This window comes from Erythrolamprus reginae, chromosome 9 (genome assembly GCF_031021105.1).
Source record: "Erythrolamprus reginae isolate rEryReg1 chromosome 9, rEryReg1.hap1, whole genome shotgun sequence".
NCBI classification, from domain to species: Eukaryota; Metazoa; Chordata; class Lepidosauria; order Squamata; family Dipsadidae; genus Erythrolamprus; species Erythrolamprus reginae.
The window spans coordinates 44,702,584-44,719,554 of record NC_091958.1 but is presented as its reverse complement, the minus strand read 5'-3'; the positions used below and the strand labels follow the sequence as shown (position 1 = coordinate 44,719,554).

Sequence of the window (16,971 nt, the reverse complement as noted above, 5' to 3'; positions counted from 1 at the left end):
AGGAGTAGTTGTAACATTAAAAGAGAAGTCAATCTTTGCTGAATTTTACCGTTGGTTTGTTTATAAAAAATCCACTTGGCTAGCTCTAGAACACAAAAGCAAATTGCCTCCGCATGTGTTTGACTGGAGAAGTGGCGAAACCTGGGGGGTGGAGTCAAAAGAGAGTTGAGCCCAGAATCTCTACATAGTCACAAGGGAACTAAGTCCAAATCTCCTTGAGCGCCATTGACTCTTACCTTAACTTCAGTCAGGTGCAGTGATGGCCTGCTATCGGTAAGATGCTACGTTCCGGTAGCGATTTTGGAGGTGCATGTGTAGCTGTACGCCCCCGACGTGCGCACGCATGCCCCATGCAAGATTTGGCTGTTGCACATGTGCAGTAAGTGAAATCTTGTGTGAAAATGCTCATGCAAGCAATATTTTGGCGGGGTTTGACCATTTTTTGCTTTTGCGTATGCGCGGAAGCAAAAATTTGGACAAAAATCACAGTAATCTATCTCACACCTGAGTTTTCACTTGCTCCCCACGCACAGCAGCCAAATCTCACGACGACGGGCACTTGCCAGATGCATGCCCGCAATGGCGTCGGAGGGCGCGCCGTAGCGCCGAAGACAGCAGGCCTTCCCTGGTCAAGTGCTAAATGTTAGTTGAGATTAGATTAGATTAGATTTATTGAATTTATATGCCGTCCCTCTCCGCAGACTCGGGGCGGCTCACAACAATGGTAAAAACAGTACATAGTGACACATCCAATACCCACCAATCCAATTACAATTTTAAGTTAAGAAATTCATAAAACAACCCCAATATATATAAAAAACAAGCACACAATCAATCAAACACCAAAACAACATGGGCAAGGGGGAGATGTTTCAGTTCCCCCATGCCTGACGACAGGTGGGTTTTAAGGAGTTTACGAAAGGCAAGGAGGGTGGGGGCAATCCTAATCTCAGGGGGGAGCTGGTTCCAGAGGGTCGGAGCCACCACAGAGAAGGTTCTTCCCCTGGGTCCCGCCAGACGACATTGTTCAGTCGACGGGACCCGAAGAAGGCCGACTCTGTGGGACCTAACCGGTCGCTGGGATTCGTGCGGCAGAAGGCGGTTCCAAAGATATTCTGGTCCGGTGCCATGAAGGGCTTTATAGGTCATAACCAACACTTTGAATTGTGACCGGAAACTGATCAGCAACCAATGCAGACTGCGGAGTGTTGGAGTAATATGGGCATACTTAGAGAAGCCCATAATTGCTCTCACAGCTGCATTCTGCACGATCTGAAGTTTCTGAACATTTTTCAAAGGTAGCCCCATGTAGAGAGCGTTACAGTAGTCGAGCCAAAGATTCCTTTGAGTAGTAATGAAGAGCAATAAATGAATTTATGTCTTTCTTTCTTGGATTTATATGCCACCCCTCTCTGAGGACTCAGTGCGGCTTACAACATATAAAAACAACAAATACAATAGCAAATCCAATTAAATAAAAACTATAGAAACAATCTAAAATCCCCAGTTGTGTTAAAAATCAGTCATACCCATTCAAACATCAGCCATACAAACATTTCGTTGGCCAGGAGGCTGAGATCTAATCGCCCCAAGACTAGCGGCATAAATGCATCTTAAGACTCTTGTGAAAGGTGAGGAGGGTGGGGGCAGTGTGAATCTCAAGGGGGGAGCTGGTTCCAGAAGGCCGGGCCCCCCACAGAAATGGCTCTTCTCCTAGGTCCCGCCAAGTGACACTGTCTAGTTGACGGGACCTGGAGAAGGCCGACTCTGTGGAACCTCACTGGTCGCTGGGATTTAACTGGACCTTCACAATGTAGACCTAGTCTTCTGTTTCCAACACTGACCATCTTATCTTAAGATTTTTCTTCTGTTTCCCCGCGGTATAGTTACAGCTCCTACCGTAATTCTGGATGGAACTCTACCGCCTCAGGACCTCAGGAAGCCTTGCTGTTGCCAAGAATCCAGTGATGAAGAGAGCTTCCCCCAAGAAGGATGTCGGTACATCTTCAAGGATTATGACCATCCCAACGAGGAGAGCGAGTTTGCCATCATCCAAGCCTCTCCCAGGGAAGCCAGCTCAGGCTACGCCTCGGTCAACAGCACCAGCCCTCCTTCTGCTACCGACGGCAACTTCAGCACATTTGTCAAAGCCGATTTGGGGCAACCACTGAGGCTGTCGAAGGATAAAATCCTACAGCTGCCCTCGTGCTCGGAATCATGTTTACATTCTGCTAATGGCCGGTCGAGCAGGAGACAAGCCAAGCGGAAGAACGTCACGCCATACAGTGAAGAAGAGAAGAACCACTTGGGTTTCTTGAGCCTTTGAAGACAGTGGAAGCCAGAGGTTGTCGAAGCTTGAATCTTAGAGGCCGTTTCTCAGAACGTCAGAATTCTTCAAAGCAAGAGCTAAAATGAGAGGTTGTTGTACCAAGTATCTTGGATGTTGTGGGTCATGCTCCCTATGGTAGTTCCTGACTCCCCTAACCCAACGGTCAGCTTTTCTTGAGCTCGCTGCCCTCGCTACATCATGCCACCACGGTAGCCAAATCAAAAGTGAAGGTGCTAAGACAGGCAATGCATAGGTCCTCTCTGGCATGGAGGACCTGCCTCTCCTCCAAGACCAAATCATAGTTTTACCCATAAGATGTTGGGTTTGCTTGTGTGCCGGATAAGGTTACCAGGTCAATCTTGGTTCACGCCCCACATCGTACAGCTCAGTGCTTCACCTCCCGATACTTTTTAGAAATTCAAAATTTTATCTTCCTTTCTCTTGCTATTACAGCAACGTCCGCGAGAAATGAAGGAGACCAGATTAGGTACACATACACACATGGTCATCTTCTGTTGTATAAACATCTCATTGATGAATTTTTCTCTGCAGATGAGCTGGATGTTGTAGTCTGGATATCACCTTGAGGGTGTGGAGCACTGTTTTCTCGGCAGCTTGGAACTGTTTGGTCTTATTTTGGGGAAGGGGGATACTACCTCATTGAAACTCTTCGTTATCTGAAATTGCTTTTTCTAATGTGATCCCTTTTTTCCAAGTCAGTGAGCTACGCTCTTGAGGACGCCAGGTTAGGGAAGGATGGTCTGGAGCAACATTACTCAGCCATTTTAAAACACATGGACTTTAACTCCCAGGATTCCCTATCTGGGGAATTCTGGGAGTTGAAGTCCATGCGTTTTAAAATGGCTGAGCTTGAGAAACACTGCCCTGTAACCGGATTCTGCCACTCATTGAAGAATATGCCGTCATTGTTTACCATTTTTTTTCTATGCATTTGATGATGTTTCCTGCCTTTTGTGTTCAAAATGATCGACGAAACTTGTGGACTAACACCATAAAGTTATTTAGCAAGTGCATCCTATCCCTTTACTGTTTCTTAACATTCTTTTCCCTGCAAATTTTTTTGTCGTTGTGTTATTTCTTTCTTTGCTTGCTCCTCCTTTTCTCTGTTTTTTCTTTCCTCCTAAAGAACACACAATTGTGAAGACCGCAGTGTTATGTGGAGCAAGAGGGACCTAGGTTTGTTTGTTTATTTGTGTCAGAAGTATCACAATTAAAACAAGGCATCCTATGTGACATGACATTTAAAATATTTTAAAAAACGAGATTAAAAAATTACAAATTAATCAGATCTTGTCTTGGAATTGCGACATAACGTTTTGTCACATTGCCACGAGGCCCTAAAATATACGCAGTTCGGGGCAAAGCCAGGTATACATATGTTGTGGTGTCTGCATGTCACCACAATCTTTGCGATTGTGAGCCCGTTGAGGGAGCCCGCACCGATCAATTTAATAAGGTAGAAATTTTGAAAAACCCTAAAACAGTAATAGGATGGGATCCATTCTATGGCAGAGCTCACAAGTTCTCAAATATGTAATATGGTGTTTTAAATGGGTTTGAATGAACTTGAGGAAGCAAACCACTTTCTTTTTGAGTTGATGTTCTGTCTCCACCAAGAAATATGGATACACAAACTGATTTAAACACTAATCATTTACTCCTACTATTTGCTTAGCAAATGGGCTTTTTTAAAAAGTTCAGGAAATCATAAGTCTTTTTGGTGAGCCAGCTGCTAATTAATGTCTTATTTGGCCAGAGTCCAAGCAGATATCCGTCCCCGAAACTTACGAAAAGTGCAAAAAACCAGAGGTCATTAGCAGAAGCCAATTTTTAAATCACCAGCTGAACAAGAATGTTGGAGAGCCGTACAAAAAAAAATCTGGGACGGAATGACGTTGACTTTCCCACTGAAGTATGTGCCTAAGCCTTAAATAGTCTAAGAGTGTGGCCAATTAACCTGCAGCTCTATTCATGAAGAGACCTCTTGCATAGCCACTCCTGCCTTCTAACAGCCCTGCATGCCCTAGCATCAAGATGCTCTTCCTCTTCTGCCAAGACGCTCATACGCACCTTGGGAGATGCAGAAGGCCCTGTTTGGCCTTCAGTTTCTGACACCAAATTGACTCTGACCTCTCCGCTATCAGACTTGGGAGCTAGGTGCACAGGCCAATGGTACTGCGCCACAACCGCCTCGGGATCCGTGAATAGCTGCACAGGACGTGGACAGGCCACAACGCTCATCACAGGGCCCTTCCCCCAGGTCTCAGTTTGGATGCTGTCACGATCGAAACTTCATGGAAATATATGAACCAGGTCAGGAGTTTGAGCAGTTGAATGATCACCGAAAAACAACCTCCTTTCCATCTTTACGTGACCAGGAGACATTGAAAAAATGTATTTTGTTATTTGTTGTATTGTCCGATTGGGGCCTGGAGAAAAATCTTTTTTTTTTCCAGTGAATTATGCCTCCATAAACTCCATAAATTGTGTTTGAGGGTTTTAAAAAAAAGAGATTAATGTTAATGAATGTTCATGTTGCCTAGTGATTTTTTAAAAATATAAAAAACTATACAAACTCAGTCTATGGTGCATCTCTTTGAAGTGTTTCAATATCTTAAGGTGGGTGAATTATAATCACAGAAATTGTTTCAGCCTTGACACAACGGGCCAGAAAGGTCAGGTTAAACTAGCATGCTAAACCATCCTCTGCTTCAGTGGGTTTGCTTCGTATAGTTCTCGACTTATTGGCCACCTGCATTTATCACGGCCACAGAACGAGTGCTTTACCTACTTACAAAGGAGACCCACCACCTTCAGCCATTGTAAATGGCTACACACAAACACATCCCCTCCATTGCATGACTACATGGGTGCTTGGTAACTGGACATCTTTATGATGGCAGCATTCTGCAGTCATGTAACTGGTTTTGCCATTTTCCAGCAAATTGTCCATTGAAATGAATGGATTTGCACTTAATGACCACAGTGTTCACTTAACAACTACCCTGACAGAGCTAAAATCACTTTCAGTCCCATGAGTGCCTCAACGCCAACAACTGAGGACTTGTTTTTCTGCTTGTAATTGTAATCATAAGCTGAGAGCTACTGTACAGTGATTTATCACTCATCTTTTATGTACACTGAGAGCTTATGCACCAAAGATAAACTTGTGCGTCCCATCACACTTGTCCAATAAAGAATTCTGTTCTATAAACCACCATGGTTGGGTCCATGCAAGTTTAAATCACAACTAAGCTATTTTTATTTTTATTTATTCATTTGTCCAATACACAAATACATAGGAAGAAAATAGACATGTGGTAATATATATGAGGGTGAAAGTTAACTTAGAGGAGAGGATATATGAAAGGAAGAGAATATATAAGATAGGTGAAAGAAAGGAAAGACAATTGGACAGGGGACGAAAGGCACACCAGTGCACTTATGTACGCCCCTTACTGGCCTCTTAGGAACCTGGAGAAGTCAATCGTGGAGAGTCTAAGAAGTGTTGGGGGTTAGGGGTTGACACAATTCTCAGGGTGTCCTGGAAAAACGGAAATCAGGGAAATGACTTACGAAAGATAAGGATTGATTCCAGAGGGCGGGGCTGCCACAGTGAAGGCCCTAGGAGTACTGCTGAGGCCCAACGAGGCCTATAGGGTAAAGTTCCATAAAACATCATTGGGTACGGCTTGGTCCGTGAGGGAAACGCCTATCTACCTTGGAGGACAGGTTGCTCTCTATTATCCGAGCCTTCCTTCCCCAACCCCCGAGTTCTAAGTAGCTTTTCAAATAGCCGGGGGGCGTGGCCAGGAAGGAAGAGGACGTGGCCACTCACCGGAAGCCCGGGCCCGCTGACGCTGCGGAAGTGAAAGTGAAAGCATCCTTAGCCACCGACGCCGTTATGAAATCCGGTTGTGGGGCTCGGAGGCGGCGGCCGTGGGCCGAAGAGGGCGACGCGGCCGCCAAGAGGATCCGCGGTCCCGGCGCCAGGTGGGTAGCCCATTTGCCCGGTCCTTAAGGCCTCTGGACAGGCCGGAGCCTCCGAATCTAGTACGCCTGCCCAGGGGTCTTGGCGTTGCCAGGGGATACGAAGAGCTGACTGGGGAATTCTGGGAGTTGAAGTCCATACATCTTCCCGTTGTCAGGGTTGGAAACGTAGTTAGAAGAAAGCTAAGAGTGTCTGGACAATGACAGCTTCCAGATCTAATCAATCAATCCCCCACCTTGCATAATCTTAGATTATGATTAATCATAGGTTATTATATGTTCATAGATTATAAGGAATTCCTCAAACAGTGCCAAACTATGGAATGGAATAGGGGATGGAATGGAGTGGAATGGATAAGGAATAGGAATAGAAAAAGGATAGAATAGAATAGAATTCTTTATTGACCAAGGGTGATTGGACACAGAAGGAATTTGTCTTTGGTGCAGATGCTCCCAGTGTACATAAAAGGAAGGATACATTGCTCAACAATCATGAGGTACAACCAGTGTTCTCTCTAAAAAATTTTTGGGGTGGGCGGAAAAGTATAGTGTCTGAGCGGCAGTCCCTTCGGGACTGGGCGACACAGAAATAATAATAAAATTTCCCTCTCGGCTTCTGGGCAGGTTTGGGAAAACTCTGAGTTGATGATGATTTTTAAGTGAGCGATTGCTCACCTGCTCAGCTTAGAGGGAACTATGGGTACAACACTTAATGATTGTCATAGGGCACAAATGAGCAATCAGGAAACAATATCAATATAAACCGTAAGGATATAAGCAACAAGTTACAGTCATACAGTCATAAGTGAGAGGAGATGGGTGATAGGAATGATGAGAAGACTAATAGTAATAGTAGTGCAGCCTTCGTGAATAGTTTAGCAGTGTTGAGGGGATTATAGCCATGTGGTGGTGAATATTTGTAACTCGGGTATAGGCTGAAGGTGAAGATTTGTTCTGCAACATAATGAACCTTCATTCCATACCACCACCACCACCCACCCCCAAAAAAGGACACTTAGAAAACACCAAGAACCAAACAGATGTAATTTGTGGTTATTTCAAATTTGTAAAAAACCTTGGGATTTTTTTTTTAAAAAAAATGGGTTTCATTATAACCTTCCCCTTTTATTTCTATTATATGGACTTCTCTTTTCTCTACGCTAAGTTTGGTAGCTAAAGACTACTAGGAGTCCACAGCAGTATTCAGTCTGTGGGTGGGTGTTTGTGGGTGGGTGTCCGTCCCTTGTAAGATTGGTAGACTCTTGTATTCTGTCAATAAGATTCTATCAATCTTACACGGGAAAAGACTTGTACTTTTGCTGATAATGAAAAAAGTGTTGGTCAAAGTGTTGGTTATGACGTATAAAGTCCTTCATGGCACCGGACCAGATTATCTCAGGGACTGCCTTCTGCTGCATGAATCCCAGCGACCAGTTAGGTCCCACAGAGTGGATCTTCTCCGGGTCCCGTCAACTAAACAATGCCACTTGGCGGGACCCAGGGGAAGAGCCTTCTCTGTGGCGGCCCCAGCCCTTTGGAACCAACTCCCCCCCCAGAGATTAGAATTGCCCCCACCCTCCTTGCCTTTCGTAAGCCACTTAAAACCCACCTCTGCCGTCAGGCATGGGAGAACTGAGATACTCTTTCCCCCTAGGCCTTTACAATTTTATGCATGGTATGTCTGTATGTATGTTTGGTTTTTTATATTAATGGGTTTTTAATCGTTTTTAGTATTGGATTATTTTGTATACTGTTTTATTACTGTTGTTAGCCGCCCCGAGTCTCCGTAGAGGGGCGGCATACAAATCCAATAGATCAAATCAAATCAAATCAAGAGAGTCTAGTATAGATCTATTTCAAGTTATTTTGCTCTCATCAGCTAGCCATCCCCTTACTGGTATTTGAACCTGGGCAGTCTGCCTGTAAGGCAGTAGCTTTAACCTCTAGACCACAGGTTCTTCTCCTGCCTCAGCTTCTACCAGGGAAAAGTTACATGTTTTTTTTCTGTCGAATCACCCCAGTGAAATCTACTTTCTTTCTGGGCACATACAGCTTTTTGGTATGTGTTAGTTACTTATGGATATGACCTCCCTTTTTCTTTCTTCGGGACTTTTTTCTAGGATGGTCAATTTTTGTCCACATTGTGGACGGAAAGTCGAGGAAATGTTTCACTTCTGTCCAGCTTGCGGAGGCCGGCTTCCAGTTCAAGAAGACGAGCCAATGCAGATCACTCCGACTCCTTCTCTGAACGGTGTGTTTAATTCATTAAACATAGTTACAAGGTCCCTTCCAACTTTGTTATTCTAGTCTGTACCTATAGCTGCTCAGGCATGCTGCATTTTTCTGGTTTGGGGCATAGCAGTGAACATTTTGGCTGCCCCAACAGCGTCTTCTCCTGTCTTGCTCAGAATTAAATCAAGGCATCCAGGCTGAGCTGCCGCCGTTGCCTGACAAGAAAAAGGTGCAGATACTTTCTCCAGCAAAGGAAACGTCTTCAACCTCTGTTAAAGCTTCTCCCCAAAGCTCAACGACATCTGTTTTTCCAAAGGCAAAAGGTAAGCATTTATGGAGGCGGTCAGGATTAGCGGCACAGAGAATGAAAAATACAGTAATTATATGCATATGATGGGTCTGTTCTGGGTCCTATTCTTTTTAATATGTTTGTGAGTGACATAGGGGAAGGTTTGGTAGGGAAGGTTTGCCTATTTGCCGATGACTCTAAAGTGTGCAATAGGGTTGATATTCCTGGAGGGGTCTGTAATATGGTAAATGATTTAGCTTTACTAGATAAATGGTCAAAGCAATGGAAACTGCAGTTTAATGTTTCCAAATGTAAAATAATGCACTTGGGGAAAAGGAATCCTCAATCTGAGTATTGCATTGGCAGTTCTGTGTTAGCAAAAACTTCAGAAGAGAAGGATTTAGGGGTAGAGATTTCTGACAGTCTAAAAATGGGTGAGCAGTGTGGTCAGGCAGTAGGAAAAGCAGAAAGGCCTGTGCGCATGCACTGGGGGCAGCATGGAGGGAGGGATTCTGCAAGCATTGGGTGGAGGAAAGGGGTGGGGGCACGAACATGCATGCTAACAGCCCCCCCACACACACACATACCCCTTTTGGCACGCGAACCAATAAAAGTTCGCCATCACTGCCCTAGAGAACGTGATGGGTGGGGAAATCCTGGATCTCCTCAGAACATTTCGGTTGGCTTTTGTGGAATAGAAGTGTTTATCTGCTCGTGAAGCCCAGTCAAAATCAGCATCTCTCCCTTCATGAAGGAAAGACGGCTTTCCGGTCACCAAAGAAGGAAAGATGCCCTTGCATGCAACCTCTCCCGGAGCGTGAAATTTTGACCGACCTGAACAATAAAGAGTGGATGGTTTGGAAGCTTCTGAGCCAGTCGGAGCGTGGGATGATCTATGAAGGTATTCTGGGGGGAATCACCCATTTGTGGGGCGGGGGAGAAAACGTGCGGCTTGGTGCTCTTATATTTTTCTGAAGGTGATCCTGTGGTGAAAATGACTTTGGGGTCTTATTTGATCAAGAAAGACCTTAAAATAAACTGAAGGGGTCGGCTGAAACATTGTCAATACAGTGATCCCCCATTTTTCGCGGGGGATGCATTCCAAGACCACCTGTGAAAAACGAATTTCCGTGAAGGTAGAGGAAAGATATTTTTTTAATGTATAGACAAACGCCTCGTCATACAAACTTTTCGAGATACAAACCCAGGGTTTAAGATTTTTTTGCCTCTTCTTACAAACTATTTTCACCTTACAAACCCACCGCCACCGCTGGGATGCCCCGCCTCTGGACTTCTGTTGCCAGCAAAGCACCCGTTTTCGCACTGCTGGGATTCCCCTGAGGCTCCCCTCCATGGGAAACCCCACTTCCATGTTTTTGTGATGCTGCAGGGGAATCCCAGCAGAGGAATCCCAGCAGGGGAAAAACGGGCGCTTCGCTGGCAACGGAAGTCCGGAGGTGGGGTTTCCCAGTGAGGGGAGCCTCAGTGAAATTGCAGCATCACAAAAACACAGAGGTCCAGAGGTGGGGTTTCGAGGACTTCAGTGTTTTTGCGATGCTGTGATTTCACTGATGCTCCTTTCGCTGGGAAACCCCACCTCCGGACTTCCGTTGCCAGTGAAGCGCTCATTTTTCCCCTGTTGGGATTCCCCTGCAGCATTGCAAAAACACAGAAATCTGGAGGTGGGGTTTTCCATGGAGGGGAGCCTCAGGGGAATCCCAGCAGTGCAAAAACGGGCGCTTCGGCTGGCAAAAGGGGTGAATTTTGGGCTTGCACACATTAATCGCTTTTCCATTGATTCCTATGGGAAACATTGTTTCATATTACAAACTTTCCACCTTAAGAACCTCATCCTGGAACCAATTAAGTTTGTAACACACGGTATCACTGTATTTACCGAGTACTTGGACTTTTAAAACCCGCCCTTTGCATTAAACAGTCATCCTATAATGTTTCTCAGCTGGAACTACATGTGATATCCTACCAGTTTCTTTAATAGAGTACAGTAGTGCTGTAGAAGAATTTTATGATTTTTTTTTAAAAAAAAATAATCTTTATTACAAATAAATGGGGGAAGGGAATACAGAAAAACAAAAGGACTATTTAAACATTGGTACAAATTTACATAACTTTAAAGTACAGTGATCCCCCGATCATTGCGAGGGTTCCGTTCCAGGACCCCCCGCAATGAGCGGGTTTTCGCGAAGTAGTGCTGCGGAAGTAAAAACACCATCTGCGCATGTGCAGATGGTGTTTTTACTTCCGCCGCAGCAGCGAGGAGCCGAAGATTGGGGTTTCCCCACCGCCCACGCAAACTCCTCGCTGCTGCCGCGCCCGCTGCTCGCCCGCCCTGAAAGGGAAAGCCCCCCCAGGCCGGCTCCGATCCCCCCAGGCCGGCTCCGATCCCCCAGGCCGGCTCCGATCGTTTTAAAACAGGCGCGCCGATTCTCCGCTGACTCCTGGCGAACTTCCCCGCTTTAGGAGTCAGCGGAGAAGCGGCGCGCCTGTTTTAAAACGATCGGAGCCGGCCTGGGGGGGCTTTCCAGCAACCCCCGAGCCCGGGTTGGGGGCTCGGGGGTTGCTGGAAAGCCCCCCCAGTCCGGCTCCGATCGTTTTAAAACAGGCTCGCGGCTTCTCCGCTGACTCCTGGCGAACTTCCCGGGCAAAGGGCGGGCGAGCGGCGGGTGGCCGAGCGAAGGGCGGGCGAGCGGCGAACGGCGGGTGGCCGGGCGAACGGCGGGCGAGCGGGTGCTGGGGGCGGCTTCGCCCTCCCGCCAGCAAGAGGGGGAAGACCCAGGGAAGCAGCTGATCTGCCCGGCGCCATCTACGCATGCGTGCCCATAGAAAAAAGGGCACGCATGCGCAGATGGTGTTTTGACTTCCGGGTTGAAAAATCGCAAATTAGCCTGTTCGCAATGGTCGGGAACGCAATAACCGGGGGATCACTGTATATACATAGATATAGATATAACACTGGAAAAATCTTAAAACTACAATCCAAATCAAACTAATAGAAATTTACAACTACTCTTAGAATTTTATGAATTTTTAATGGATTAAATGGATTTAAGCCCCCTTTGAAAATCCGTGAAGTAGCGAGGGATTACTGTATTTCCATTTTTCTCAAACTGTTATGCTCTGTCGGTTCCAACGCATTGAAGTGCCTATAAATGTGCCTCTCTTGCGCTCCCTAACAATTTGTTCGCTTTATTTTATTTTCCACAGCTAGGTTAGCGTCTGAACGCTCCCCAAAGCACAAATACACCCTCAAACTGGTGAGTTCAAATCTCTGGGGTTCGATATAACATAGATTTTTTTCTCTCCATGTACCGGAACTGGAATTTCAGCTTGCTAAAGATAGGGTTGCTCGCATTTGGGTTTATTACTGTCATCGACCAATGTTTCCTACACATCTAGAATTTAAAACGAGGCAAAGGAATTGAGTACCACAGGAAATGATAAGACAGAGACACACAAAATGTTTTGAAACAGGAGAAATTGCCTTGTACAATGATGCCTCATGTTACAAACGCCTCGTCATACAAACTTTTCGAGATACAAACCTGGGGTTTAAGATTTTTTTGCCTCTTCTTACAAACTATTTTCACCTTACAAACCCACCGCCACCGCTGGGATGCCCCGTCTCTGGACTTCCATTGCCAGCGAAGCACCCGTTTTTCCCCTCCCAGCAAGGGGATCCTCAGTGAAATCGCAGCATCGCAAAAACATAGAGGTCCAGAGGTGGGGTTTTGAGGACTTCGGTGTTTTTCTGATGCTCCCTTCGCTGGGAAACCCCACCTCTGGACTTCCGTTGCCAGCGAAGCGCTCATATTTGTGATGCTGGGATTCCCCTGCTGAGATTCCCCTGCAGCATTGCAAAAACACAGAAGTCCAGAGGTGGGGTTTCCCATGGAGGGGGGCCTCAGGGGAATCCCAGCAGTGCAAAAACGGGTGCTTCGTATGGCAAAAGGGGTGGATTTTGGGCTTGCACGCATTAATCGCTTTTCCATTTATTCCTATGGGAAACATTGTTTCGTCTTATTTATTTATTATTTATTTATTTTATTTATTAGTTGGACTTGTATGCCGCCCCTCTCCAAAGACTCGGGGCGGCTCACAACAAGTAAAAACAGTCACAACAATCCAATTAATTAAAATATTTAACGATTTAAGAAAAACCCCATGTAATAGCAAACACAAACTTTTCACCTTAAGAACCTCATCCCGGAACCAATTAAGTTTGTAAGACAAGGTATCACTGTAATTTTGTTTCCGGATAATGATGAGTTGAACTGTGTCTAGCCCAAGAGAGTTATCCATCCATACATACATACATACACCCATACACCCCTCCGTCCGTCCATCCATCCATCCATCCATCCATCCATCCATCCACACACACACACACACACACATCTATCTATCTATCTATCTATCTATCTATCTATCTATCTATCTATCTATCTATCTATCTATCTAATATGTCTGTGTTAGCCTTAAGAACGTCAGTTCTACCTGTGACCTTTCTTCTCTTAGGATTCCAAAGAGGGAAAGCTGTTTAACGAGCAGAACTTTCTACAGCGAGCCGCCAAGAAAGTCACAGGTAAAAACAAAACTTTGGAAGGAATTCTGCCTCCCTTTATAAGTGGGTCTTGGGGACATGAACACAGGACACAATTTCCTCAAACCTCTCCCGGCTCGCTGTAAATCTCTAATCTCTTCTTGTTCTGCTTCCGAAGTGAGGCAGTTTGGGGCTGTCTATGTAGCTGTACTACATCTCTCTCTGGTTGCACTGTCCATTTGATCTCTCCCTGCAGTGGAGAAATGGAAGAAGCAAAATGTAATGCCGCTCCTGGGGATTCCTGAATGTGTTGGTTTTGGCATCCATGGGACTAGCTACAGGTGAGTCCCAGCGATAAGAGAGTTTGATCTCTGTTCTTCTCATCTCAACCAATCCTGTGGATCTTCTACTTTTTGGAAGTGGACTGAAGCCATTCTTCGGTTGCCATCCCTTGCACAGCCTGTGATTGATTGATTCATTCATTCATTCATTCATTTATTTGATTGGCATGCCGCCCCTTTCCGTAGACTCGGGGCGGCTCACAACACAATAAAAACAGTTTATAACAAATCTAATAATTTACAATTTAAAATATTAAAAAACCCCATTATTAAACAGACATACGTACAAACATACCATACATAAATTGTATAGGCCCGGGGGAGATATCTCAGTTCCCCCATGCCTGACGACAAAGGTGGGTTTTAAGGAGTTTGCGAAAGGCGAGGAGGGTAGGGGCAGTTCTAATCTCTGGGGGGAGCTGGATCCAGAGAGTTGGGGCCGCCACAGAGAAGGCTCTTCCCCTGGGGCCCACCAACCGACATTTATTTATTTAGGTCCCACAGAGTTGGCCTTCTCCGGGTCCCGTCGATTAAACAATGTCGTCTGGCGGGACCCAGGGGAAGAGCCTTCTCTGTGGTGGCCCCGACCCTCTGGAACCAGCTCCCCCCAGATATCAGAGTTGCCTCCACCCTCCTTGCCTTTCGCAAGCTCCTTAAAACCCACCTCTGTTGTCAGGCATGGGGGAATTGAAATTTCCCTTCCCCCTAGGCTTATAGAATTTATACATGGTATGCTTGTGTGTATGAGTGGTTCTTTAAATTGGGTTTTTTAGATTGTTTTTAATATTAGATTTGTTTACATTGTCTTTTTATATTGTTGTTAGCAGCTCCGAGTCTTCGGAGAGGGGCGGCATACAAATCTAATAAATAAATAAATAAATTTTATTTATTGATTGGACTTATGTACCACCCCGCTTGGAGGACTGGAGGATCCAGGTTGTTCTTCAACATTCTCATTTTGCATTTGGCAAAAGTTTGTATTTTGTTTTTTAGCAATAGCACTTATATAGCGCTTTCACAGTGCTTTACAGCCCTCTCTAAGCGGATTACAGAGTCAGCCTCTTGTCCTCCACAAACCGGATCCTCGTTTTACCCACCTCAGAAGGAGGGAAGGCTGAGTCAACCTTAAACCTGGTGAGAATCGAACTGCTGACAGTTGGCGGAATTAGCCTGCAACACTTCATTCTAACCCACCACAGCTCTTCCTTTTTGTTCCTGTTACAACACCTGTCTGATTCGCACAGTGATGTGCCGGTACCTGGAGCCTGTTGGGGTCTGGATGGGTGTCAACAAGCTCAAACTCAATCCAGACAAGACGGAGTGGCTGTAGGTCTTACCTGCCAAGGACAATTCCATCTGCCCGTCCATTACCCTGGGGGGGGGGGAATTATTGACCCCTCAGAGAGGGTTCGCAACTTGGGCGTCCTCATCGATCCACAGCTAACATTGGAACACCATCTTTCGGCTTTGGCGAGGAGGGCGTTTGCCCAGGTTCGCCTGGTGCACCAGTTGCGGACCTATTTGGACAGGGAGCCATTGCTCACAGTCACTCATGCCCTTATCACCTCGAGGTTCGATTGCTGCAACGCTCTCTACATGGGGCTACCTTTGAAAAGTTTTCGGAAACTTCAGATCGTACAGAATGTGGCCGCGAGAGCTATCGTGGGGCTTCCTTGATTTGACCAGGCCGGTCACAATTCAAAGTGTTGGTAATGACCTTTAAAGCCCTTCATGGCATGGGACCAGAATACCTCTGGAACCGCCTTCTACCGCACGAATCCCAGCGGCCGATAAGGTCCCACAGAGTTGGCCTTCTCCAGGTCCCGTCGACCCAACAATGTCGTTTGGCAGGCCCCAGGGGAAGAGCCTTCTCTGTAGTGGCCCCGGCCCTCTGGAATCAACTCCCCCTGGAGATTAGAACAGCCCCCACCCTCCTTGTCTTTCGCAAGTTACTCAAGACCCACCTATATCGCCAGGCATGGGGGGATTAAGACATCTTCCCCAGGCTTTCTTATATTTTATGTTTGGTATGTATGTGTTGTATAGTTTTTAAATTGTTGGGGTTTTTTAATATAATTTTATTATTAGATTTGTTCCATTATTATACTGTTTTTATTATTGCTGTGAGCCGCCCCGAGTCTTCGGAGAGGGGCGGCATACAAATCTAATGAATTGAATTGAATTGAATTGAATGAAGAACTGAATTTTGTACACATTCGTTCAGACGAGAGGAGATTCTCCAAAGCCAAGAAAGGAGTCTTCGGAGAGGGGCGGCATACAAATCTAAATAATAAATGAATCTAAATAATAAATGTCCTGAAAACAAATGATCAGCGATCAGGCCCCAAGAATCAATAAAGGCACACAAAATTATATTTAGTCCTTGACTTACCACCACAATCAAGCCCAAAATTTATGTTGCAGTTGCTATGTGAGGTTTGCTCCGTTTTACCACCCTTGCCGCAGTTGCTAAGCGAACCACTGCAGTTGTTAAGTTAGTAGCCGCGGTGGCACTGTGGTTAGAGTGCAGTAATGCAGGCTACTTCTGCTGATCACCGGTTGCCAGCAGTTTTGCAGATTGAATCTCACCAGGCTACTAAGTCTGAGGATTATTGTTATTGACTCAGCCTTCCATCCTTCACCCTTCAACATATTTAAATGTTTCGATCACGTCCCCCCTTTTCCTTCTGTCTTCCAGACTATACAGATTGAGTTCATTAAGCCTTTCCTGATACGTTTTAAGGTCTTAAGCATAAAACGTATCAGGAAAGACTTAATGAACTCAATCTGTATAGTCTGGAGGACAGAAGCAAAAGGGGGGACATGATCGAAACATTTAAATATGTTAAATGTGTGCAATAGGGTTGATATTCCTGGAGGCGTCTGTAATATGGTAAATGATTTAGCTTTACTAGATAAATGGTCAAAGCAATGGAAACTGCAGTTTAATGTTTCCAAATGTAAAATAATGCACTTGGGGAAAAGGAATCCTCAATCTGAGTATTGTATTGGCAGTTCTGTGTTAGCAAAAACTTCAGAAGAGAAGGATTTAGGGGTAGTGATTTCTGACAGTCTCAAAATGGGTGAACAGTGCAGTCAGGCAGTAGGGAAAGCAAGTAGGATGCTTGGCTGCATAGCTAGAAGTATAACAAGCAGGAAGAGGGAGATTATGATCCCGCTATATAGAGTGCTGGTGAGACCATATTTG

The 16,971-nt window shown here is 45.5% G+C and overlaps 2 protein-coding genes across 2 annotated transcripts in view; both read left to right on the top strand.

Annotated features, from left to right (window-relative positions):
* CCNF (cyclin F) overlaps positions 1-4,929 on the top strand; it is a 45,935-nt gene extending 41,006 nt beyond the window's left edge. The window contains 1 exon segment of the mRNA XM_070761023.1: positions 1,887-4,929. Within this exon segment, the coding sequence (XP_070617124.1) occupies positions 1,887-2,326 (440 nt within the window). The 3' untranslated portion in view covers positions 2,327-4,929.
* A 1,038-nt stretch (positions 4,930-5,967) lies between these two features.
* VRK3 (VRK serine/threonine kinase 3) overlaps positions 5,968-16,971 on the top strand; it is a 31,282-nt gene continuing 20,278 nt past the window's right edge. The window contains exons 1-7 of the mRNA XM_070761059.1: positions 5,968-6,343; positions 8,461-8,591; positions 8,749-8,895; positions 9,616-9,762; positions 12,087-12,136; positions 13,398-13,464; positions 13,679-13,763. Coding sequence (XP_070617160.1) covers positions 6,255-6,343; positions 8,461-8,591; positions 8,749-8,895; positions 9,616-9,762; positions 12,087-12,136; positions 13,398-13,464; positions 13,679-13,763 — 716 coding nt within the window. The 5' untranslated portion in view covers positions 5,968-6,254. The remainder of the gene's footprint in view (positions 6,344-8,460; positions 8,592-8,748; positions 8,896-9,615; positions 9,763-12,086; positions 12,137-13,397; positions 13,465-13,678; positions 13,764-16,971) is intronic.